The sequence below is a fragment of the Macrotis lagotis genome, chromosome 6, assembly GCF_037893015.1.
Source record: "Macrotis lagotis isolate mMagLag1 chromosome 6, bilby.v1.9.chrom.fasta, whole genome shotgun sequence".
In the NCBI taxonomy this organism is placed as follows: Eukaryota; Metazoa; Chordata; class Mammalia; order Peramelemorphia; family Peramelidae; genus Macrotis; species Macrotis lagotis.
The window spans coordinates 89,511,038-89,538,415 of record NC_133663.1 but is presented as its reverse complement, the minus strand read 5'-3'; the positions used below and the strand labels follow the sequence as shown (position 1 = coordinate 89,538,415).

The 27,378-nt window shown below is 37.5% G+C and overlaps 1 protein-coding gene across 4 annotated transcripts in view; it reads left to right on the top strand.

Annotated features, from left to right (window-relative positions):
• Window positions 1–15,683, top strand: part of CASP8 (caspase 8) — a 50,155-nt gene extending 34,472 nt beyond the window's left edge. For all 4 annotated transcript variants that reach the window (XM_074191653.1, XM_074191655.1, XM_074191657.1 and 1 more), the window contains 3 exons: window positions 1,375–1,516; window positions 6,174–6,675; window positions 7,210–15,683. In XM_074191653.1, coding sequence (XP_074047754.1) covers window positions 1,375–1,516; window positions 6,174–6,675; window positions 7,210–7,345 — 780 coding nt within the window. In that variant the 3' untranslated portion in view covers window positions 7,346–15,683. The remainder of the gene's footprint in view (window positions 1–1,374; window positions 1,517–6,173; window positions 6,676–7,209) is intronic.
• The last annotated feature ends 11,695 nt before the right edge of the window (window positions 15,684–27,378 follow it).

Here is a 27,378-nt window from a genome sequence, read left to right as displayed (position 1 = left end):
CAGTGCTCTACTAGTTATCCCTATCAGGGATTAGTGACAAAAAACAAAGCTTCCTATCTCTCTCCATGGTGCTTGGGGATTAAAAGTTATTCAGTTCCTCACATCCTTCAAGGGCTCACAAATTTGACTGTTGTTTTGTGTGGAAGGAGCGAGAATGTTTGATTAGTTGACTAGTTCCTTCATCCTCTTAGTAAGTAGGCAATAGTAATTTTCTTTTACAAACAAATTGAATTCTGACTGTGCCTTTTGGGCATTCAATCAGAGTTCTGAACTCAGTATTCAATGTTCAATAAGCAGGTAAGCAGGACCTATAAGGGACCAATAGAACAGAATCTAAGCTTTATGCCACAGGGCCATCCTATCTGAGAATATCTTTTTGGAGATGTTCCTGGAAACACTGACCTTGGAGAATTACTGTGTTGTAGGCAAGGATATGTGGTAAATATTTTAATACCTGACTCTCCAGAGTTCATTTGGAACATTTCTAAAGTTTAATCCTCACTATTTCTCCATCACTTTTTAAAGTCTAGTTAATCAATAAAATTGGAAATGAAGTCCTATCTTGTATCATTTGTATCATCTAGATGATAACTGTGAAGGTTCACACTAAAAATTAAAAATTGGTTCATTTGGCTCCATCACACTCTGTAGTTACTGACTTAGAGTTAAACAAAGTGTAAAACTTTTTGGTAAGCAAGTTCATTCTAGACAAAGGATGATGGTCTCAGTTTCCTCATCTGAAAAGAAAAAAACAAGTATATATATATATATATATATATATATATATATATATATATATATCTCCCATGATTGTTTTTTTCATATTGAGATCAAGTTTATGAGAAGCAGTGCAACATGGTATATTTTATGGCTTTGGAATTAGGAAAATCTCACTTCAAGTGTTATCTTTAATATTATAGGTTATAGATGACTTGCTGATTCTATGCAATTTTATCCCCACAATGATAAAATTGTATGTCTGGATTAACCTCGCTTCTCAACTTACATGCATACATGAATACATTCATATATAATATTTACATTTACTATTTCACTGAAGGTGCCCTGATTTGTTCAGTGCTAAGTGCATATGAAGGATTATTGTTTGGTGCACAAAGATAGCAGTGATGGAGAAGAAACAGAAAAAATGAAAGGACTGGAACTGGGGAGCTTTGGAGCAGTATCAGTTTCTTGGGAAGGAGGATGGGATGTGTGTATTAGCATGGATGAGAAAAAAAGAAAAAGCATATTGGAAGAAGAAAGTACTTTGGGGGTCATCTAGTTCAACCTCTGTTGTACAAATGAAATTCTGAATGAACTATTTGGGCTGGGACTCACAGATTGAGAAATTTGGTTTTTATCTTTATTTTTCAGGCCCAGGACAACACTTATAAAATGAACAGCAAGCCTCGGGGGTACTGCTTGATCTTCAACAACTTTGACTTCCAACAAGCACGAAAGGAAAGACTTGAGCATCAGACACTAAAGGACCGGAAAGGGACTGATGTAGATGCAGGTATAACAGAATCAGAGGCACCTGAAAGCAGGAAGCCCTATTAGGAAACTTAGCACTTAGAGTTTGGAGGACTTCTATGCTAGACTGCTATCTGCTAAATTCCCTACTCTAAGTATATTTTCTCATGGAAGTGAGTTTCAGCCTCCATCTTCCCTAAGCAAGGAAGTCATCATGGTGTAGGCTCACCAAGTGCTGATCAGGTTGGATGGTCCATAAAGCCCTTTTTATCTCTAAGTCCTGCATGTAATTCTTCCAAAGTGAGTTTTGAAATCAGAGATCAGGAGTAATGCATTCCAATTTCAAAGCCTAGTGTCAGGTAACGTTTCCTAAACTTCAATATTTAGGAAATGCCCAATAGAAACAAATTGGGAAAGTATTTCAGTTTATTACATTCTCTCCTGTCATAGTCATTTATCCCAAGAAGTTCTGAGAAATCAACCAGTTTTGATTCAGTTCATATATAAACCTTACTGGTTTTTCTGTAACAGATTCAGATCTTCTGGCATGAGAGATGTTTTGTTTCTCTTACACTTTTCTCCACTCCTATCACCTATATCCAGAGAGAAAATGTGGGGAAATGAGGTTTAATTTTTGAGCACCAATAATTGGTAGGGAGAGTAAAGAGAAGAGGGAGAGGGAGAATGTGCTTTGTAACTGTGATTTATAAAAAGTTTAAGAGACATAATATTTGGGTAATTAATCATTTTATTATGGTTAGCAAATAATTAATAAAAGAATGATTATTTGTCTTTCTCTCATAAACTGAAGACTCTTCCTGAAGGTTTCTTGATGCTTATATACCCTTAGAAGAGTGGGTGTTTCTGATTGGTAGCAATCAATTGATTAACAATTAATGAGAGAACAAATATAATAATGAAAGGAGAACCTATTTTAGTGAGGAGCTAGGAGAATGTGATTTTTATTATGCCACTTTAGACCCATCACCTTCAACCTTGTACAATTCAGACAATGGATCTAACCCCTCCTTTCCCCCAAGTCTAAGTAGGACACAATGGGTTGGAATTCACCTAGATAGGATTCTTTTTGTAATTTTCTAGTTGGGTGGGTTAACAATTCCATCTTGGTAAAATGGTCTGAGTGGGGTAAATTTTTCAACAAGGTCAGTAATGTCCTTCAAAGACTGACTGTATTACCTATAGGGCTTTATTTCTGAATAAGGAAATAGAAAAAAAATCTTAATTTCTCTTAATAATTGATTTTTAATATAAGAGAGAAATAATTGGGGCAGCTAGGTGGTGCAGTGAATAGAGCACTGGCCCTGGAGTCAGGAGGACCTGAGTTCAAGTCCAGCCTCAGATACTTGGCCTTGGGTAAGTCACTTAACCCCATTGCCTTGCAAAAAAAAGAAAGAGAGAAATAATCATTTCTCTCATCCTCTATCATGAGGCAACTTCAGTCCCCTTGCTGTAATTGAGCTATGGCAAAACTATCCACAGGTCTATCTTCTCATGGTGCCCCTCTGCTGGAACCTATGTTGGGCCTCATTCTTACCCTCATTCTCTCCCTGCTCTCTACTGGATAGATTATCTGCAGTAGAAATTATTTCTTGTACAGTTGAATTGGGTCCTTCTCCTATTCCCCCCACCACCATCACCAGTTGCCCTGACCACTGCTATAACCTGCTCCTCAATCCATTCCACCATTCTAAGTCAATTGACTTAGGCTCTTGGTTCTTTTTCTCCATCATGCTCACTAACATGGGTGTCCTTGATCCAAGGTTGTGTTCCAGATCATCTTCTTTTTCATTCTATAATTTCTTACTTGGTGATCTTATCAGTTCCCATAAGTTTAATTATAATCTTTATGTAGATGATTCCCAGATTGAGATAGCTATTCCTCATTGTTTCTATACAGAATTCTAGTTCCTCTTCATCATCTGCCTTTTGGAGGAATAGCACTTGATATTCTATAGGCATCTTAAATTCAGCACATCCAAATCAAAACTCATAGTTGCCTTCTCTTCTTATACCCTTCACCTTTCTGGATTGGAACTTTGAGGCCACCTCCAGCCTCACAATCACCCAGGTTTACAATCTTGGCATCAACCTCACCATTTCTCTCCCCTTCACCTCACATAGACAAATCACATAGCAAAATCCTTTCTTTTATAGAAGATCTAGTGTAGCCGCTGGCTATTTGAGTTTGGATCTGCCTAGGAGGAATCATTATTCAAGCAAGGAAAAGCAAGGGTGGAAATAAAACAATAATTTATTAAAAGAAGTTACATACAACACATAAGAAAATGGTAGGTAAAGAAACACAGAGACAAAAGCAGTCAAGCAGAGCTGACTGGAGCAGCAAGTCAGAGAAGACTGGTGACCCTGAGTGGAGTCCAACCCAGGTTTTTATGTCTTGCCTCTCATCTAGAGGACAAAAGGTGAACTCCTTTCTCCTTACTGGACTTGGAATTAGGTAGAAGGTGAAGCCTAAGGAGATCAGGATACAAATTTTACATTAAACAATGAATCAATGATAATTGTTTTACATCAAGAATGGGGATCTCCACCCAATTTGACAAGATTAGAAGCCTTTAAGATTACAGATTTAGTTTCTGTTACAATCATAATTCTCTATAGCTTTTCCATGGTAGTCAATTTACATCTCCATTCATAATTCTCTTCATTTTTCCCATGCATTCTGTCATTATCCTCTAACACCTTTATATCTTGAATGTGCCTAGTATTTGTCTGCTGTCGCCCCCATTAGAATATACTGTATTTGAGTCTTTTTTGTCTTTTTCTTTATCTTTTTTTTGTCTCTTTCTTTGATATATCCCTGTCATTTAGCATAGCACCGAACATAGTGAAAAAGCCTTTATTAAAGTACACACTGTGGACCAGGGCTTGGTGGTATAAAAAAATTCTCCTCTTGAGCCCACAATTTCATGGGAGAGACAGTGAGCAACAGATATATATCAGAAAGATAGAAAAAGGAAATAATTAACAGAGGGAAGCACTAGAAGTGAGTGAGATTGGAAAAGGCTTTCTGGAGAAGGTGGGATTTTAATTGGGACTTGAAGGAAGCCAGGAAAGTCAGTGGGAAGAGATGGAGAGGGAGTCAGAAAATGGCTAGAGTCAAGAGATGAGTGTCTTATTAATGGAATAGCCATGAGGTCAAGTCACTAGATTGAACAGTACATTCCAAGGTCTAAGGTGTAAGAAGGCTGAAAAGGTGGGAGTAGGATCAAGGTAGGGCCTAGAATCTAGGCCATAGATTATGAAGGGTTTTGAACACCCAACTAGAGAATGTTTTATTTGATCCTGGTCATTGGAGTTATTGAGTAGAGGTGACATTGATAGATTTTCACTTTAGGAAAATCACTTTAGTGGCTGAATGCAGGAAAAATTGGAGTGGGGAGGGATTTGAGTCTAGCAGACCCACCAGAAAGCTATTTAAGTAATTCCAGGTATGAAGAAATGAGGGTCTATACCAGGGTGGTAGCAGTATCAGGTAAGAGGGAAGATTTGAGAGATGTTTCAAGGTGAAATCAACAGAAATTGTCAATAGATTGGATGTAGAGGTGTGAGAGATAGTATGGAGTCCAGGATGACACCTAGTTTGAGATCCTGGGGCTTGGGACAAAGTTGGTATCTTCATTAGTAATATAGAAGTTAGGAGGGGTGGGAGTATGGGGAGAAATGAGTTCAGTTTTGAACTCATTTAACTTTTTTTACATATTAAGGTTAAGATGTACATTGGACATACAGTTTGAGATTTTTGAAAGACAGCTCGAGAGGCAAGGCTAGAGGTCAGCAGAGAGATAGGTCCAGGAGAGCTAGATTTGAGAATTGTCATTGTAAATTTGGGATTTAAATCTTTGGGAGTGGATGAGTTCATCAAGTAGTAGAGAGGGAGAAGAGAAAGATTCAGGAGGGAATTTGACAATTAGAGGATATGATCTAGAGGGGGATCCAGAAAATTGGACTGAGAAGCAGTGGTCGGAGAGGTAGGAGAAAGAACCAGGAGAGAATAGTGACCTGAAAACCAAATGAGAAGAAAATATCAAGGAGGAGAGAGTGACCAACAGAGTCAAACAGGACTAGAGGATGAGGAAAGAATTGGAGTTGGGGTGAGTACCTGTGGTGGAGTGGATTTGAGAGTCAAAGTATTTAAATTTAAGTTCTACTTGGTAGCTGTGTGACATGGGACAAGACACTTACCCTCTATTTTAGTAAGCCCTTAAATGTTTGTTGATTAACTTTAAAAAAAAAGAAAAAATCCTTCAGATGACTACCAAAGGTAAGTTTTAAGGATAAATGAAGTAAGATCCCAATAGTTCTTTCTTTAGAGAATAACCCTAATTAAGTTTTATCACATGGTCTTGTAGACTGGGGTCAGTTAGGTGGTACAGTGGATAGAGTTCTAGACCTAGAATCAGGAAGATGTACATAAATAGGAAATAATTAATAGAGGGAAAGCACCAGAAGTAAGAGAGATTGGGAAAGGCTTTCTGGAGAAGGTGGGAATTTTGGTTGGGATTTGAAGGAAGACAGGAAAGACAGTAGGCAGAGATGGGGAGGAAGAGACAGAGCCAGGTAGTCGTTTAGTGGGATGTGATATGCAGTTTCTGTTTGCAAATTTTTCTTTGCCTCTACTCTTATTTCACTTAAGTATTTTCTTCTGTTTCTCTTCTTAGAGGCTCTCGAAAAGACCTTTAAGGAGCTCCATTTTGAAACTGTGGTTTTTCGAGATGGCACAGCAAAACAGATATACAAGGAACTAAATACCTTCCAGCAAAAGAGCCATGAAGACAGAGACTGCTTTGTTTGCTGCTTTTTGTCCCATGGGGATAGAGGCATCATCTATGGCACTGATGGGCAGGAGGTGGCCATCAGGGATATGACATCTCTTTTCACTAGTTCCAACTGCCCATCCCTTGCTGGTAAACCCAAAGTATTTTTTATTCAAGCCTGTCAAGGCAAGGCCATCCAAAGAGGGATCACCCTCTATACAGATTCTGAGCAGCAAAGAAAACTTCTGGAAATAGATTCATGGGTTCCAAGAGAATGCATTCCAAATGAGGCTGACTTTTTGCTTGGAATGGCAACTGTGGATGATTTCATCTCTTACCGACACATAACGGAAGGAACCTGGTATATACAGTCACTTTGCAAGAACCTGAAAGAAAGATGCCCCCGGTAATTGTGACCCCCAAACTCTTCTTCCCTCTGTTCTTTTTGTCCTGTCCATAGTACTGACCTCAAAATACCTGCCCACTCAGCTTTGTACTTCTTATATTCACTTGAGCATTGAGAAAATGCTTCATGTTCATGTTGAGGAATGTGAGATAGTGTCCTTCCTGAGTATGTCACCCATTTCATGTATGTGCTTTCTTTTGAAGACCTGGGAGAACTTTGTAGGATGTTCTTTCAGGAAAACCTATGATATTCACAGTCCTTTTCCTTATCACAAAGGTAGAGAAATTGAGGTTGGAGTCACTACAAGACTTAAAGTATTGTAGGGGGAAAAAAATTCTAATATATATAACATCCCAGCTCACTCTTTCCCAGGGTTCCCTCACTGGGGAGAGGAAAAGCAGTTTGACCACTAACTCATTTTGACTGTGCAAATCCACATTAGAACCATAGGGTTATGAATAGGAGTCCCTCCACAGTTTATCATAGTATATATTCATCCTTTGATTAACTCCTTTGTGATTCTCTGTTTTTCAGAGGAGAGCATATTCTCGACATCCTGACAGAAGTAAACTCTGAAGTGAGCCAAAAAATGGACCTGTCAAACAAAGGGAAACAGATGCCGCAACCTAGATATACCCTTACGAAAAAACTTTTCTTTCCCATTAAGTAGACTTGTTGGTACTACTTGAAATTTTATATATATATATATATATATACAAATCTTGTAACACTATAATTAGAAGGTATTCATTTGGTTTACATATTTTTATTATGCACTTTTATATGCAGTGGATGAGTGGGTGGGCAGGTGATGGTGTTTTGGATAAAAAAACGAGAATCAGCCTTCTTTAAAAAATAAAGATTGGGGGCAGTTAGGTGGCACAGTGGATAAAGCACCGGCCTTGGAGTCAGGAGCACCTGGGTTCAAATCTGACCTCAGACACTTAATAATTACCTAGCTGTGTGGGCTTGGGCAAGCCACTTAACTCCATTTCCTTGCAAAAAAACCCCTAAAAAAATAAAGATTATAATTATGCACCTCTTGGGGGAATTCTGGGAAGATGGTGGACTAGATCAGAAAACTGCAAACCTGTTGTCTTCCTAGGTTGTGTTAGTTATTTAGATGGTTCTAAAAATTCCTTTCAGATGACAAGATTTTTCTTTTTTTGTGGTACAATTACCAGTTTTCCTTTTTAAATACCTAAGTAAATACTTGTTTAAAAAAAATAACTCCAAATAACTCAATTAACAATCTTATCATTTTCATAACAGCCAAATAACTTTATAGGCAAAAATTTGGAAGTTTACAATTTCTTAAATTATAATACTTTAGAATGCTAGCCATGCTAGCACATGGCTAGTAGTGTTAAAAGAAAATTATGATTTTCACTTTGATCAAAATAATGTGTAATGAATTTACTAATAATTTAGTTCCTGGACATCCTTTTCACAGGTAGACTCTGGCCTTGGGGATTGTATTCTATCTCTGACCTATACCTGCTTGTGTCAAGTGAAGTGAATCTACCTGTACTAGTGGGCTTATCTTGAGAAAACCATGAAAACCCCCAAAATGATTGTTTATTGTTATTGTGATCCATCTTCCCACTCATACTTCATGTATATAGTCCCTGCCTTAATTTAGCAGTAAGGTGGAGCAATCCTAATCTGCAAAACTGTTTCTTGCAATTAAAACAAGAAATCAAAGTACTACTTGATTTCTGGAACCCTGATTCTGGCCTACTCTGCTTTACTTAGCTTAAAAGACTGGTTTGATAAAAATTCTGTTGATAGCAAAAATGACTAACCTTCTGACTTTGTAATCCACTCATTCCCTCCTTTAATTTCTCAACAGTACAGTTTTAATCTAACCACATCCAGATTATAAGAGAAATTGCCCTTTAATAAACTTGTTTACCAAATTTCACAATATTAGAAAATTTAGGAGCATAATAATACTATAACCAATATTGCACATTTAAATCTTGTAACGAAACTCATTGATTACCAAACAGATAATCTTAATTTAGCTAAGTGCAGGGCAACTAGGTGGCGCAGTGGATAGGGTACCCACCCTGGAGTCAGGAGGACCTGCATTCAAATCTGATCAGACACTTACTAATTTACCTAGCTGTGTGACCTTGGGCAAGTCATTTAACCCGTTGCTTTGCCAAAAAAAAACAACCCTAAAAAATTTTTAGCTAAATGCACTTCCAGATTATTTTATACCAGAAATTGTCTCATGAATGTTGGCATTGAATAAAATCATGAAATGTTATGAAGTAATTACATCCAATTAAGGAGATAATAAAAACAGTTAATATTCATATAGCATTTGCCTTATGCCAAGAACTTTACAGTCATGTGATCCTCCCTACATCCCTGGGAGATGGATATTATTATTCCCCTACAGAACAATAAACCGAGGTAGCTAGAACATATGCTAGGGCATATAGTCAATAAATTTCTTAACACTAAATAACAATATCATGTTTATATATATGGGTGTGTGTGTGTATAAATAAATATATATATCTTTAAAAGACAAAGTGGAAATGATTTCCAGCTTCAAAAAACTCTTTCCTCCTTCCTTTTCTCCTTTGAGATTTATCAGATAAAGCACTAATTTATTATTCTAGTCCCCTTCATTACCAGGCTGCCAGGGATTTTGAACTGCAACTACTAGGAAATAGAAAGTTTTATAAACAGTCTGAAATCAATTCTATTGTTATTAGATCAGCTTAAAATGTGCTAGGCTTGAAATATTTTGAAATTTTATGTTATTGCTATTTTTTGTGACCAGGCAATGAAATTTAAGGAATTTGATTTAGTGCTGGTGATGACAGGGAATTGAATGGTGCTGTCAGAGAAGGAGTTCTTGGAAGTAGAAAAACTCATAACTATTCCTGGATATGTAAAAGCTCAGATTTTTTAATTCAGAAGCCTAAAAGTTCATAGATTAAACTTTATCTGGAGAGATAGCAGGTTACTTGAAGATAGGCTGAATAACAAAGGTTGAGGAAAGAATGCCTGAGGGAAAGGGAGAAAGGAAAGGGAAGTAGCCAGAAGAAATAGCTGGAGTTGACCCAAGCTAGTCTGGCATGTAGGCCAAACGTTTGCATGTAATTGCTTCATAACGTTTCATGATTTTATTCAATGCCAACATTCATGAGACAATTTCCAGTATAAGGTAATCTGTGCAGGAAAAAAGGGGTTAAAAGATGAGTTCACCCTCTACATGGCTGGAGTCAGGGACCCCTTTTGGAAGATGAGAGGCAGGAAACTGGAGGAAGGACAGACGGATGGGCTGAGGTTGCTCTTATCTTGGTGAATTTACATTTAACAATAGAGTTACATTGAACAGTTGGAGGGAATTTACATCTGAGGGAATTACTCTGAGTCAAAGGAAGCCCCCAGAAAATATCAGACAGGCACATGTAATATTTTTTAATAGATTGATTATGTAATTAATAGTTTTCCAAATAAAAAAGTTTTATATATATATATTTACCTTTCCTCCTTCTTCCAGAATAGAATGGGTGGAGCTGTTTCTTTTTTTTTTTTTGCAAGGCAAATGGGGTTAAGTGACTTGCCCAAGGCCACACAGCTAGGTAATTATTAAGTGGCTGAGACCAGATTTGAACCCAGGTACTCCTGACTCCAGGGCTGGTGCTTTATCCAATGCGCCACCTAGCCACCCCTGGAGCTCAGTTTCAAAGGATTTAGTCCATAGGAATGGACAGAGCCATTTTCATTAGGACAATTGCCCTTGAGTGGGGAAGGGAAGGGAGAAATGGAGGCATGGATTTGAGATGGGAGTTAGTTGACTGTAAAACTGAAACACAGAAAAGACAGAGGGAAATCCCTTTGATAACCTGAAATTTGTCCGATTCTCACAACCTAAAACTATACTATATTGTAGAAACAAGTTTACCTTCTTACCCCTTAATTGGAACAGTCTGGAGGTTCTGCCCATTGACCATTTTAGGCTTGATCTGAACCCTCAAAGGAAGGGAGTGAGGAAGTGCAGCAGCAAGGGGAGCTGCCGCAGGAAATAGTGAGGAAGAGAAGCTGAAGTAAGCTTATGGAAGGAAAAAAACTACAAACCAGAGATTGCAATTTAGAGGACCACTGTTGGTTCTTATCCTTTGTTTGAGACAAATTACAATGTGTCCTACTGTGATTGATCAGACTAATACAATCTCAGAATGCTCTACCACAGGTTGGGCACAAATATTCCATGTCTACACCTGGGATGGGTACTCTAAATAATTATGAATGTCATATTTCCTTTGAGCTACTTCAATTCTGCCACATAGAGTGCAGCACCCTCATTGATGAGGGCATGCCTTGCTGGGAGGTCCTGTGCCAGTGTTTTCCATGCTATACAATCAATTCCGAAGTCCTTCAATGAGACCTTCAAGGTATCTCAGTACTGCTTCTTCTGACCCCCTTGTGAGCGTTTGCCCTGTGTAAGTGCTCCATATAGTTTTAGACTTAATTCCTTTTTGAGATCACCTAATTTAGACTGGTCAAAAGAACCCCCCAAAAGATTGACATAATTTAGGGTCATCTTTTAGTTACACCAGTACTGGTAATATTGATCATAGATTCTGACTGACCTATGCCCAATTTAAAAGAGTTTCTGAAATTTTGCATAGCCTTCACATCTTAGAGAATTATGAATTTGGCCAGAATAATCACTTACTTAGAGATTAGAGCAGGGATTTGGGGCGACAAGCATCCACTTTTCAAGGCTGTACAATATCAGGAATAATAATATGGTGTGCCCTGGTGTAGCAAGGATCTCTCCTCCAACTCTCGTCTATCCAAGACAAGGCACAATTGCTTTTTTTTTTTGATGAAGCAATTGGAGTTAAGTGACTTGCTAGTAAATGTCAAGTATCTGAGGTCAAATTTGAACTCAGGTCCAGACTTCAGGGCTGATGCTCTGTCCATTGTGCCACCCAGCTGCCCAGGTACCCTTACTTTCAACTGCATGAGTTTGACCTTAACAAACATAAAATTAAATATGATGTTGAAGATGGGAAAAAATGGGCTCCAGGGAAATGGGGCTTAAGGATTCTTGTAGATTTGTTTTGTGACAATCTTTGACTCAGGGAGGTAAGAAAGGTTAAGACTTTAATTCACAGATCACAAAAATTATATAGGTTTACAAGTTTGGTCCACAAATTAATACAAAAGTTCACCTATTAGGTCCTTTGGAGAAGCAGCTAGATAGTGAGTTACCTTCTAAGGAGGTAATAGTTACTAGGGAGATAGACATTTCTAAGAAGGTAATAAAATTAAGCAAAAAGAGATGGTTAAGGCCTTCGGGCTTCCAAAGTTAGTCAACCATACCCCCAAAGAAAGCCTACTGGGGACATAGCTGATGCCCAGGTGCTCTGTGTTCATATGTAGACAGAACAGAGCAGCCCAGGTCAAAGGGTGTACTGGAATATGAACCACTCACTCCCTTGCCAGGCCAAGGCCATTGGCTCAATCCCACACAAAGTAGAAGGTTCCAAAGGAGAAGATCAGGGTGGGGGAGATGCAGGGTGGAGGATCTCTTATCTTAAAATGAGTCATTTCCTCAAGCCCAGAAGACCAACAAAGTCTCCTATGAGCAAGACCCACAGAATCCCACATACAGGGAACAGGGACCATTATCAGACCATTATCAGGTCCCCTCTAGAAGCTTTTCCAATCTTTTCTTAAAACTGAGGATTTGGGGCGGCTAGGTGGCACAGTGGATAAAGCACTGGCCCAGGAGTACCTGGGTTCAAATCCGGTCTCAGACACTTAATAATTACCTAGTTGTGTGGCCTTGGGCAAGGCACTTAACCCCATTTGCCTTGCAAAAACCTAAAATAAAATAAATAAAATAAAATAAAATAAAATGTAACAGAAATTCCCACTTGTTTCAATAAATGTAATTTAAAAAAACTGAGGATTCAGGGGCAATTTCTAGAATGTGAGGGAGGAAAAAGACTGAGAGGGATGACTATGAAGACAGCCAAAGAAAGTTGAAGTTCAACAAGGGACTCTAAATTCTCTCAGTCCAGGTGTCCTAAAAATCTCATCATAGTTTTCCAAAGAGCAGCAACTGTGCAGGTCTCAGACAGAATAATTTATTCTTTCCAGAGTAACCCCCCTTAAGAAAACAACTTTAAGGAAAAGATAAAATACTTCCTTCACTGGCTCAGCCTCCAGAAAAAAACTTAATAGGCAGAATTCATCTCACACTTTTCCTTGGGCTGAAGTGACACCAATCAAGCTGATCCTGCCCTCCAGCTAAAGTCTCCATAAACAAAAAACACAGAAGCCAAGAAAACATGGAATTCAAGGAGCACTACTAACCCTTCACAAGAAAGAATCTTCTGGCTAGTACTGAAAGCCCTCCAACATGCCAGGTTGACCATTCTGATTGCCACAAGGACTATCAACACTTCTAGAACTTTGAACTGTACCAATGCTCCAGTCACTGTTCAGATGTGTCCATTCTGCAGGAAAATGATGCTGTTTCCCTATTGTCTTCTGAGAAAAATGTTTGCTTTCTCAGAAAAACAGTCCATTTTCAAAAGAGAAAGCAAGTTCATTCTCATAAATGCATAGGCTCTGATAAGGAAAATATTTATTTCCATTAAAGAGGTACCACCTTCCTTCCCAAATACATTCTATTCCTCTAAAAAAACAGAGATAGCTGAGAGAGAATAGCAAAGGGGATAGTCAAGTTATAAGGGGAAAAGGGAAGGAAAGGAAACTTGGATTAACATAGATCCAACTGCATGGAACTGACCATATTGGTCCATCAGCATGGAGCTGGAACATGTGGATCTAGCTTAGAGAGGAGAAGAAACTAAAGCATCCCAGACAGGAGTCAAGTAGAAAAAAGAGATCAAAGCTAGGCAGACTCTTGCTCAAATACATTTCCTTGATGGGCAGAATAAGGGAAATGCTTGGGAGTGGTTTAACACCTGGATTCAGGTATTCTCCAAGGTGGTCCCCAAGGAATGGCTAATGTCTGATGGAAGAGCTCTCATAAGCAGCATTCATTAGAACTATGCATGCTCCTTCCTCAAAGGGTATGATCAAGGTCAGCCTTACTGTTTTGTTTTGGTTTTTTGATTGATATTTTATTTTTCCAATTACATATAATCAGAGTTTTTCAACATTCATCCACTTGTATATAAGTTACACAACTTTCTTCCACCTTCTGCCCCCCCCAGGGGTGAACATTCTAGTAAAGATTGTACATGTACATTTGTGTTTAACATGTTTACATATTAGTTATTTTGTGCATGAGGAATTAGGAATAAAGGGAAAAGAAAGCCATGGGATATGAAGGAAAAATCAAAAGAGAAATTTTTAAAGAGTGGACATAGTGTTCATTAAGATTCTGTAGGGTTTTTTTCCCCCATCTAGATTTGGACAGTGTTGTCCATAACAGGTATTCCAGGGTTGCCCTGAATTTCTGAGAGTAGCTGTATCCGTCATAATTGATCAACTCATAATGTTGTTTTTTAATGTGTACAATATTCTCTTGGTTCTGCTCCCTTTGTTCAGCATCAGTTCCTGTAATTCCTCCATGATTCTCTAGAGTCCTAACATTCATGGTTTCTTATAGAACAGTAGTACTCCATAAAATTCAAATACCATTACTTATTCAGTCATTCCCCAATTGATGGACATTGCCTCAATTTCCAATTCTTTGCCACATTAAAAGAACTACTACAAATATTTTGGAACATGTGGGACTTTCCCATTTTTGTTGGGTCAAAGGGAATGATCAATTTTATTGCTCTTTGGGCATAGTTCCATATTGCTCTCCACAGCCTTACTGTTAAAGTCCAAAACAAAAAAATTTACAACATTTTTCCTGTGCTCAGAGTTCCCCTGCTTCAGGGTTAACTTCTAGAGTTTGTCCTAATAAGGGACAAACATTAGTGTCCAAAAGAACAAAATACCACCACCACCACCAACAACAACAACAACAATAACAATAGCAAAAGCAACACAAAAACCTCCTGCTTTTCAGAGATTTATTCAGGAAAGGAATAAAGCTCTTGGATTCCTTGGGTCTCTTCTCAATACTTTCTTCCCCTTCTCCACCTCCTCCCTGCCCATATAAAAACTTCCAGTTTCCAAAATTAGTAAAACCTTCCTTTCTCTCTACTCTTTTAATCCTCATCTTCTTTAAAACCTTAGATCAGGAGGCAACTCTCTTTTCCTCTTTAAGCAGGAAAATATGGAGTCAAGAACTTGGGTGAATAAGTCCTTTAATCTCTCAGTGTCTTTAGTAACTAAGACTAAACTTTTTCACAGAGAAGCAGATTCCTATTAACAATAAAGTTGCAGTTCAGCCCCTCTGTAGCCCTACTCTCTCTGTAGCACATACATGTGTATTATTCTCTTTGGTGGAATGTTAGCCATTTGAGGGAAGGAATTATTTCATTTTTGTTCTTGTATCTTCCTAGGTGCCTAGTGTAACACTTTACTCATAGTTGGTGCTTAATGTTGGTTGAATTGAAAATGTTGTCTTTCATTCTTAGAGGACCATCTGCAAGATGAAGCCATGACCTGAAAGTGAACTGGATTTAATTTGAAGAAGGCTGTGCAGTCACAAGTCAATATTATTTCAGAAAGAAGAAAAGGTCTAGAATATCAAGGGAATCAAAGAAAAAAAAGTGAAGGAAGGTGGACTAAAAGTATCAGATTTTAAACTATTTTACAAAACAGTGTTAACCATACTTTGATTAGGCTAAAAAATGGATGGGTCTATAATTTTCTTTCTCTGTTTTAACTCTTCCTGGTTTAGGTAACAGCACCATATTGGTTTCATAGAAAGAGTTAGGCAGAGTTCCATCTTTCCCTATTTTTCCAAAGAGTTTATATAGAATTGGAACCAATTGTTCCTTAAATGTTTGGTAGAATTCACCTGTCAATCCATCAGGCCCAGGAGATTTTATTTAATGGAGTTTAATGATTGCTTGTTGAATTTCTTTTTCTGAGAGAGGGTTCTTTAGGTATTTAATCTCTTCTTCATTTAACCTGGGCAATTTATATTTTTGTAAATATTCATCCATTTCACTTAGATTATCAAATTTATTGGCATAGAGTTGGGCAAAATAATTTCAAATTATTACTTTAATTTTCTCCTCATTGGTGATGAGTTCACCTTTTTCATTTATGATACTAGCAATTTGGTTTTCATCTTTCTTTTTGTTAATCAAATCAACCAGAGGTTTATCAATTTTATTGGTTTTTTCATAATACCAACTTTTGGTTTTATTTATTAATTCAAAAGTTTTTTGCTTTCAATTTTATTAATTTCTCCTTTAATTTTTAGAATTTCTAATTTGGTATTTAATTGGGGATTTTTGATTTGTTCTTTCTCTAATTTTTTTAGTTGCATGTTTAGTTCATTGATTTCCTCTTTCTTCAATTTATTCATGTAAGCATTTAGAGCTATAATATATCCCCTGAGAGTCGCTTTGAATGAATCCTATAGGTTTTGGTATGTTGTTTCATTATTATCATTATCTAGGATAAAATGGTTAATTCTTTCTATAATTTGTTTTTTTGGTCCACTCATTTTTTAAAATGAAGTTATTCATTTTCCAATTTGTTCTGGGTCTATATCTCCTTGGCCCAGTATTGCATATGACTTTTATTGCATTGTGATCTGAGAAAGATGTATTCACTATTTCTGCCTTTCTGCAGTTGATCATTAGGTTTTTATGTCCTAGTACATGGTCAGTTTTTGTATAAGTTCCATGTACTGCAGAGAAAAAGGTATATTCCTTTCTATCCCCATTCAGTTTCCTCCATAAGTCTACCATATCTAATTTTTCTAACAATCTATTTACCTCCTTAACTTCTTTCTTGTTTATTTTATGGTTTGATTTATCTAGATCTGAGAGTGGGAGGTTGAAGTCTCCAACTAGTAGATTTTTGCTGTCTATGTCTTCCTGTAGTCCTTTCAACTTCTCCTCTAATAATTTGGGTGCTGTCCCACTGGGTGCATATATATTCAATATTGAAATGACTTTATTGCCTATGGTACCTTTTAGGAGGATAAAGTTTCCTTCCTTATCTCTTTTAATGCTATCTATTTTTGCTGCTGCATTGTCTGAGATAAGGATTGCTACCCCTGCTTTTTTTTACTTCAGCTGAAGCAAAACATATTTTGCTCCAACCTTTTACCTTTACTCTATATGTATCTCTCTGCTTCAAATGAGTTTCTTGTAAGCAGCATATTGTAGGATTCTGGTTTTTAATCCACTCTGCTGTTTGCTTACATTTTAAGGGAGAGTTTATCCCATTCACATTCAAGATTATGATTACTAATTCTTTATTGCCCTCCATGCTATCTTCCCTCTGTTTGTATTTTTTCCCCCTTCCCCCCCCTTTATCCACATTCCCCAGTATTTTGTTTCTGAATACCACCCCCTTCAGTGTGTTTGCCCTCCTATATCACACCTTCCCCTTTCTTTTTCCTTTCCCTTTTTTCTTTTTCTGTTCCCTTCCTTTTGTTATTTCCCCTTTTCCCCCCTACTCCCTTTCCCTTTCTCTGTCCCCCCCCCTTTTCTCCTTTTAATACTTGATAGGTTAGATGTTTTATAAGTTAACTGAGTATGTGTAGGTTGACTTTAAGCCAAGTCTGATGAGAAGAAGATTCAGGTGTTTCTCATCTGCTCCCTTCTTCCCCTCTATTACCATAGGGTTTTTTACCTCTTAGTGTAACGAGATTTACCCCATTCAATCCCCTCCCTCCTCCCGTCTCTTTCCTGTCCCCCTTTTTAAGGAGGTAGTGTTTTTTAGATCATTCTATCTAAGTCATAGAAAATTCTGAGTGTCTGACTCTTCTAGTTCAGTATATTCTATCCAATAGAGTCAAAATTCCTGAGAGTTATTAGAGTCTTTCTCTGGTTATGTATATTCTCTTTGCTAGAGTTACAATTCTCAAGATTTATGAGAATCTTTTTCTCCCCATGCTGGTATATTTCCAGTTTCGACTTACTGGATTGCATTTTTTTTCCTTTTACTGCCCCCCCTCTTTTTTTTAACCTTTTCATGTGTCTCTTGAACCTCTTGTTTGATGTCCAAATTTTCTGTTTAGCTCTGGTCTTTTCATCAGAAATTTTTGGAATTCTTCCATTTTGTTAAATGTCCATCTTTTTCCCTGGAAGAGAAGGCTCAGCTTTGCGGGAAAATAGATTCTTGGCTGCATTCCAAGCCCCCTTGCTCTTTGAAATATCTCATTCCAGGCCCTTTGATCCCTTAATGTTGATGCAGCCAGGTCCTGCGTGATCCTTACTGTGGCTCCTTGATATTTAAATTGTTTCTTTCTGGCTGCTTGCAGGATTTTCTCTTTTATCTGATAGTTCTGGAGTTTGGCCACAACATTCCTTGGTGTTTTCATTTTAGGATCTTTTTCTGGTGGGGATCGATGCACTCTTTCAAAAACTACTTTGCTGTCCAATTCCATGATATCAGGGCAGTTTTTCATTACTAGATCCTGTAATATTAAGTCCAGGCTTTTTTTCTCTTCAATGTTTTCAGGAAGTCCTATAATTTTTAGGTTGCCCCTCCTCAATCTATTCTCGAGGTCAGTGGTTTTGTTGATGAGGTATTTTACATTTGCTTCTATTTTTTCTATTTTTTGATTTTGTTTAACTTTCTCTTGCTGTCTCATGGAGTCATTAGTTTCTGTAGACTCCATTCTTTTTTGGAGGGAGGAGTTTTCTTCATTAACCTTTTGCAACTCCTTTTCCAATTGGTCAGTTCTACTTTTGAAAGAGCTTTCCATTTGACCAATTGAGGTTTTGAGAGACTTAATTTCTTTTTGCAGTTGCCCATTTGAAGATCTGAGAGAATTATTCTCATTTTGTATTTGTCCAATTGAGGATCTGAGAGATTTATTCTTATTTTGTATTGGTCCAATTGATGCTGTGAGAGATTTATTCTCATTTTGTAATTGTCCAGTTGATGATCTGAGAGATTTATTCTCCTTTTGTATTTGTTCAATTGTACTTTCTAAGTTTTTTCTTGTTGCAAGGTATTAATTGTCTCTTCCAAATTTTTGAGCTCTTTCCTTATTTCTTCAAGGAAGTCTTTCTGTGCTGAAGACCAGATTGTATTCTCCTGAGAGGTTTCAGGTCTCTCTGAGTTAGGGTCTTTTCCTTCCAAGAATTTTTCTATAGATCTATCTTTCCGCTGACCCTTCTTCATTTTGCTAAGACCTCAGTTGGTGAGGGGCTGGTTCCCAGGATCTTGGGATCTCTAAAGGCTTTACTCAGTGAGTGCAGTTTCTCTGGCTGGCCAGTAGGAGGTGTTGGTTGCTTTCTCTGGAGTATCTGTGAGCTTGGTTGAGGCCTTCTCCCTTTGCTTGAAGGGAGGGGTTGGAGCTATTGAATTCTTTTGCCTTCAATCAATGGTGGGCTTTACGCTAGCCTGAGGTAATTCCTCAGCTGGGCTCGTTCTTGGGCTCACACACCTGGGCCTGAGGCAGAAGTAGTTTGCATTTTTTTTTTAGGGAAGAAGTCTCAGTTGTAATAGGACTCAGACCAGAGAAGCCCAGGGATGGTGTCTGAAGCCTTCCTGCTCCAGAACTCTCCCTGCAGCCCTGTCCTCAATCTCCTGGGGGGGGAAGCACCAACACCAGTGCCTCCGCTCCCCAGCCGACTCAAGCCCCTGCCATCTAGCCCCACTTCCGATCCAGCAGGTCTGGCTCTTGGGCCCTCAGCCTCCCGTTTCCAATTCAGCTGTTAATCTGGTTGATCCGGGGCTGATCCTCCCTCTGAGCCCAGGCTCACCCATGGAATTTGGCTAAAGCTACTGCTGGAGACAAATCCTGAGGTAGATGTTCTTTCTCCTGGCTTTTCTTTCTGGATTTTGTGGGTCGGATTTCTTTTAAGAGGTTTGTTTCATGTGATAGATGGGGAAGAGATCAGGAGACTTTAGAATTGTGCCTGTCTTCTCTCCGCCATCTTGGCCAGAAGTCACAACAAATATTCTTGATGTTAAAAATTACAGTACATTATGAACTTGTAAAATGATGGTCATTTCTCTTATTCAATTTTAAAGCAAAAATAAATGTTAAAATTGAAATTTATGAAACCTAAATTCATATAAAATGTATTTTAGGTATTCCCCCAAAATTCTTCTATATATCACTTTCCTTGAGTCAAAAGGTCTTTACAAACAGAAAAATCTGCTTAAGATAGAGTGAAGACACTCAATGACAAAGTTCACTCATCATTCCTCTTTATCTTAAATTTATCACTGGCATTTATCCTACATTAAATCTTTAAATTAACCAATATTTCTTAATATTAGAACATTTAGGATAATCACAATATACCATGATCACAATTATGCATTTTAAAACTTAAAAATCTCTCAAGTTAATATAATACATTTTTAGAAATGAACAGATCAGCCTATATGTGATTATCTAATTAAAAAGATGATCATATAGCTTTAATACATTTCTTAAGTTATATAATCCTGTTCCTTTTCCCTTCAGAACTAAATTTTGGATTAAATCATACCAGATCTGGACATAGGTCTTGAACTAGTGATACACAAATTTCTTTTCTTTTTTCCCCCCTACACAGTAAAACAAAACAAAACCCTTTTCTTTCTGCAGTTTCTAACTGAAAAACAATTACTAGCAGAACAGGATTTTCACCTTCTGTTCTTTATTCTGAAACCAAACACTTGATTGTTTTATGAGACTCACTAACCAGATGTTTTATTTAATCTATCTCAAACATGAGCACATCCTAAATAATTTCAAATCTGGGTTCCACACTCTAAGAAAAGTTTCATTACTTTTTTTATATAGTTATATGCACTGATCCTGTGTTGTAAAATTTTAGGTGCTCTGGCCTAGCCTTTCCAAACCCCAAGAAAATTTATCCAGGCCAGTGGAGACTAGAGAAGAGCTGCTGGGGAAAGCAATTTACAGGAACCTCTAATTTAAATTCTTCTTATTTTTAAACATGCTAATTAGGACCAATCAGAATATAATTTTAGGACCAATTATAATTTTCTTTAGGTACCTCATCTGTATGTTAAATTTTAAATAGCTAATAAGTAATTAAATATTTAAGTGTATCTATCATATTAATTTATTTTGTAACTTGGACATACCCTAAATTTTTTTTAAAAAAATCCACCAAAATTATTTTAAATATGTTTTTAACCTTTTTAAATTTACTCACAACCTAGTAACAAAACATTTTCAAGAAACTTTATCAATTTATGGAGAGAAATAAGACATTTCTTTTTTTAAAAAATTAAAAATGTAGATTTTTAAAATGTACTTAAGTTTCATATAATTTGTATTCAAATTCTAAATATAGCTTTCTGATCAACAGAACATTTTACATAAAATGATTCTTAATTTGTAACTTTTAAATACCCAATTTAACCTAAATATTTTTTCTATTTTTTTCTTTAGCAGCTAGCCTGTGCTACTTTTTTAGATTTTAAAAAGAGACAGAGTTGAGAGATACTGGAGAGAAAAATCTCCAATGCAAATGAGAAAAGGAGAAAGAGATAAAAGGAGAGACAGTTATAGAGGGAAAAGCTGAGAAATAAACAAATAGATCAACCACAATGCATATGGTAACAGAAAGAAGAATGAGAGATAACAAGCTATGGGAGCTGGATACCACAGGAGAGTAAGGCAGGACAATAGCTGAAAATAATCCTGTCCAAGAGTAATAGAAAGAGGAGAAATTTTAAAAACCCAGAAAGGCTATGGAGAACAACTTTTTTAATTCCTTTTTTTTTTGGTTGCTCTCCAAAAGTTTGCACTATTTTTATCAATGGCCTGGTTTCTTGCAATAATAACAAATACCTGTTACTTGATTCTCAGACTGGTAGTGACAGGTAGATTTTGGATAGGAGATATTAATGGCTTGTGCTACACAGCATACATCTTCTCTTACTTTGCTCTCAGTTCCCTTTTCTCCTGGAGGTCCTTCTCTAATTAAGCAGCTAAGGTCTGTGCTAGCTGGGCAGTTAGTTCAGCTATGAACTGGGAGTATTTAGTTTGCCATTCTGGCTTGGTAATTTTAATATTTTGTGACAGTGGAGGTTGAATATTGTTAACAAAGAAAGAGAGAAACTGAGTCTCTCTTCCTTCTTCCTGATCATGCTTAAACCAGAATTTGCAGCAAAGGCCTCTGCTAAATGATCAAAAAATTGAAACACTGTTTCATCTTGTGTATGAATAACATTCTTGATTTTTGAAAAATCCACTGATCTGGAGAAAGCAAATAGAATAGCCTCAATTAAAACATGTCCTGGGAGCAAATGGTTGGGGGGTGGGGTGAAGCCAAGATGGCAGTGTAAAGGCAGCATTTCCCAGGAACTCTTTCCTCAGGGAACTCCAAAAGCCATCAAATTATGATTCTAGCCAACATTGGAGGGGCAGAACCCACAGAAAGACTGAGTGATACATTTTCCCAGTACAAGATAACTTGGAAGTTCCATGGGAAAGGTGTGTTTCACCAGGACCAGGAGTTGGAAAAAGCCCTGGTTGCAGTGCAGCCCAGGAATAGCTTGAAGGGGTGGGAAGAGAATTTGGCTAGACCAGAATGAGTGTGGATTGAAGAGCACCCACTGCAGAACCTGCAGTGAGAAAGCAGAAATATCTCTGTTCTCCCTGGGGGCAGGACTCTGCTGTTTGCCCACACTCAGATCCAGGTTGCAGTTTGGGCTTCCATACTAAAATAGCCCAGCAGGGTTCCTCCTTACAGCTCCAGGTAGTGCTATGGTCATCTACATATCAAAGCACAGGCAAGAAAGCATAAGACCTTGGAGGAATAAAGGTCCTAGTGGGGTGACCCAACCCCCTCCCCAAAGTTTTGGAAGTGCTGTAAATTAGTTTTGAGCAGAGGAAATGAGTAAACAACAGAAAAAGGAGAATCTGACCATAGAGAATTATTTTAGTCCCATGGAAATCAAAACACATACTCAGATGATGACAAAATTGAAGGTTCCATATCCAAAATCTCCAAGAGAAATATTAAATGGGCTCAGACTATGGATGAGCTCAAAAAAAAGACTTTGAAAAGCAATTAAGGGAGGTGGAGGAAAAATTGGGAGGAGAAATGAGAGTGATGCAGAAAAATTATGAAAACCAAATCAACAACTTGGTGAACGAAATACAAAAACATACTGAAGAAAATAATATGTTAAATACCAGTTTTGTTCAAATGGAAAAAAGCAAAACAAAAGACAAATGAGAAGAATGCCTTAAAAAGCAGAATTGGCCAGCTGGAAAAGGAGATAAAAAGCTCTCTGAAGAAAATAATTCCTTCAAATGCAGAATGTAACTAAAGGAAGCTGATGACTTCCCAAGAAATCAGGAAGAAATAAAACTCTTCCAAAAAAAGCCAGACATAAGAAGAAAATGTGAAATATCTCATTGAAAAAACAACTGACTTCAAAAACAGATCCAGAAGAAATAATTTGAAATTTATTGGGCTACCTGAAAGTCATGTCCGGGAAAAGAGCCTAGACCACATTTTTTTCCCCAAGAAATAATACAGCAAAATTGCCCTGAGATCCTAAAAGCAGAGGGTAAAAATAGAAACTGAATTCACCAGTCACCTCTTGAAAGAGATCCCAAAAGAAAAACTTCCAGGTATATTATAGCCAAATTCCAAAACTCCCAAATCAAAGATAAAATTCTAAAAGCTGTCAGAAACAAACAATTCAACTACCAAGGCTCCATAGTCAGGATTACACAGGATCTGGCAGCATTTACATTAAGGGCTCATAGGGATTAGAATATGATATTCTGGAAGGCAAAAGATGTTGGTTTACAACCAAGAATCAGCTACTCAGCAAAACTGAACATCCTCTTTTTTGTTTAAGGTTTTTGCAAGGCAAATGGGGTTAAGTGGCTTGCCCAAGGCCACACAGCTAGGTAATTATTAAGTGTCTGAGACCGGATTTAAACTCAGGTACTCCTGACTCCAAGGCCAGTGCTTTATCTACTATGCCACCTAGCTGCCCCTGAACATCCTCCTTCAGGGGAAAAGATGGATTTTCAATGAAATGGGATTTTCAAACTTTCCTATTGAAACAACCAGAGCTGAACAGAAAGTTTGATCTCTAAGTACAGGACTCTGGTGAACCATAGAGGGGGTGGAAGAGAAGGACTAACTCTGAGGAACTTAATGATAATGAACTGTTTGTATTCCTGCATGGAAGAAGATATTGATAACTCATATGAACTTTCTCATTTATAAGAGTTGTTAGAAGGAGCATATATAGACCGAGCACAAGAAGGAGTTGAATATAATGCTATAATACAGTAAAAAGATGGAGTCAATGGGTAATAAAGGTACGTCCTGGGAGGAAGAGAAAGGAGATAAAGAAGAAACTAAGAAATTTCACATAAGAGTAAAGAAAAAGCTTTTTCAATGGAGTGGAATGGGGGAAGGCAAGGGGGAATGCATGAGCCTTCATTCTCATTAGAAATGGCTCAGAGAGGAAATAACATACACACTTAATAGGGTATGAAATCTATCTTTCCCTAGAGAAAAATGAGAAGAAATGGATGGGATAAGGGGGAGTCAGGGGAGGGAAGGGGGAATAGGTGATAGAAGAGAGGGAAGATTGAGGGAGAGGGTATTCAGATACAACACACTTTTGGACAGGGCCAGGATGAAAGGAGAGAGAGAGAGAGAGAGAGAGAGAGAGAATAGAATAAATGAGAGTGATGAGAAATAGAGTGGAGGGAAATACAGCTAGTAATAACAACTATAGGGAAAAATATTGAAGCAACATCTCTGTTGCACTTATTGTAAAGAAAGCAACTCATCCCAGAGACAGAGCCATTGGAATCTGAAAACAGACTGAAGTGCATTTTTTTCCTTCTCTCACTATTCTTGAGGTTTCTCATCTTCTTGGGTGGGGGAGGGAACTTTATGTTTACTCTTATAACAAAATTATTGTAATAATATAAAATAAAAATCATGAACATCTGAAAAATGAAAAAAAATTAGCAAATGGTTGAAAGAAAAAATAGCACCAATTTTGATTAAAATAAATAAGTGATGATAATTAAAAAAACATCCCTTGGAGCTCTGGCATCCATATAGTGCCTTTACTGATCCATATAAGCTACTCACTCTGTTTCCTGAAATTCCTCAAAAATCTTTGTTTTTGCTTTTTCTGAACCAATTCTTGACTTGCCCTTTTCCAACTAAAGCTATGGTTGATTGGCAAATGTCTGGGATCTCAGGGCAACAGAATAGCAGAGTAATCTTAAACTGATCACTAAAACCTACTGGATCTTGACAGGGGAGTCAGGGAAATCTTTTTTCAAAGCCTGTAATTCATCTCCCATGACTTGAATTTATACCGTGGGAAAGTATAAAGCTTAATATCAGAGGTAATCCAACCTTCTCCTTCTGTAGTTGGAATGGTCTGAGGGCATGGTATATTTATCCACTTAAAAGGATAGATTCTGACAGGGTCACAATTTGGGCCCTTATTTGGAGATGGGGCAACCTCACTAGAAATAAGATCTTTCAGGACAAGAGGAGGAGAGGAAGCAGAGGCATAAGAAGTGGATGGAATAGAAGAATAGGAGGAAGGGACAATGGGATAAACTGGAGAGTAGGAAGAGGAGATGAAATAGGAGAGTAAGAAGAGTAAATGGGCTGAAATTGAATAGAAGAATAAGCCGAACTATAAGGAGATGAGATAAAAATGCAAGCAGTGTAGGAATGAAGAGTAGATGGAGAAGGAGAGGAGAAGGATATGAAATTGTAGAGGGAGGAGGAAAAAACTGGAGAGCAAAGAGAAGAGGGAATGTTATGGGAATAAGGATGAGGGGAAATAGGAGATGAAAGAGAAGGATTAGAACAAGGAAGAGGAGAAAGCAAATGAGAAGAGAAAGGAGAAGCAGAAGAACAAGAAGAAACTGAATGAGAGTGAGAAGGAAAGGGAGAAAAAAGTGAGTGATGAAGGAGGATGATTTTCAGCAGGGGGAGACAGAGACAAAAATTTCTAGGTAGGGTAGGATAGTTGGGTACAGATGGCAATGGGTTTTTACTGGGATTTAGAGTACCTAGGTTTGCAAATGGGATGAATCTGCTAAAATCAACATCTTGAGGAGGAGGAAAAGGTAAAGAAGGCAATGAATGGGGGGAGAGCAGACACTGAAGGAGGTAGAAGACAAATTGAAGTTTTTGGAGAGGGGAAATGAGTGAGGTTTGAAGGCTTTGGTGGCTCAGTAGGGAGAGGGGCTGAAACTGAGGCCAAAGGGGAAAAAAAAAACCCAAAGGAGAGTTTGGAGAAATAGCCTCAGGGGATCAGTTGAGGGGTAGTTGAGGGAGAAGATACCTTTTTATAAGCCTTAAGTGAAGAAAAGTATCAGAGATCTAACCCTTAGGCTATTTCACCAAAGAAATGCCACACTTAGATCCAGGCATAAATCCACAGCACCACTCAACTGCTTAAAAATCAGGCAATTTTCACCAACCTGTGAGAAGCCCCCAAACCAGAGGTGAACTCCTAAAGAAAACCACAGTTCGAAACTAGAACAATTTGAGTTGAAAAGTAATAAACTCACCTTAAGACAAGCCAATCTATTGGGCCAGGCTCAAAATCTGTCCTGGTTTTCTAGGAATCCCTTCTTGTGATGTTGTCTGGAGTACAAGTGTATTCCCTTTCAAAATCATATCTAGATTTGATCTGCAGCATGATTAATGTCAAGCATAATTTTCTTAGGCTAAAAATGAATTAACAAAAAAGTTAGTTTTATCCATGAAGTTTTATTCTCTAGGATCTTACTGAACCCATGGGTGGTTGGTATCATTAAAGATAGCAAATCTGTCACAGAATTTTGAGGGCATTTTATATAGATAAAGAATCATAAATCTGAATTAGGCAACCAATTCATATAGATGACTGGGACTCTAATGCATTGTTGGTGGAATTTTCAACTGGTCCAACTATTCTGGAGAACAATTTAGAACTATTCCTAAAGGGCAATGAAACTGTGCATACCCATTGATCCAGCAATACGACCATTAGGTATGTTTCCCAAAGAGATTAGAGAAAGGGAAAAGAGCCAATCTGTACAAAAATATTTTAATAGTTCTTTTTGTTTTGGAAAAGAATTGGCTGTTGAGGAGCTGCCCATCAATTGGACTAGACAAATTGTGGCATTTGACTATGATGAAATACTATTATGTTAATAAGAAATGGTATAATTATTTAAAGGAAATAGCAAGTTATAAACTTTGCAGTTTCATGTTCAGTCATTTTTTCCCCCTATTCTACTATGTTATGGAAATTCTTGTTTTATTTATTTTTTTTAGGTTTTTTGCAAGGCAAATGGAGTTAAGTGGCTTGCCCAAGGCCACACAAGTAATTATTAAGTGTCTGAGGCCAGATTTGAACTCAGGTACTCCTGACCCCAAGGCCGGTGCTCTATCCACTGTGCCACTTAGTCACCCCAATTTATTGGGTTAGTTTAAAAAGACGTTTTTTTACTTTAAAAAGTTGCCTTTTAAATGCATTTTATCTAGTTTTTATATGAATACTTGTCAAAAAAAAGAGGCTACTACTTACTGATATAAATTTTAGACTGAAATTTTTTAACCTGGCTTTCTTTCTGTCAGAATTCATTTATTTCTCTTAAGATTAGGAACCAGAGGAATTAGA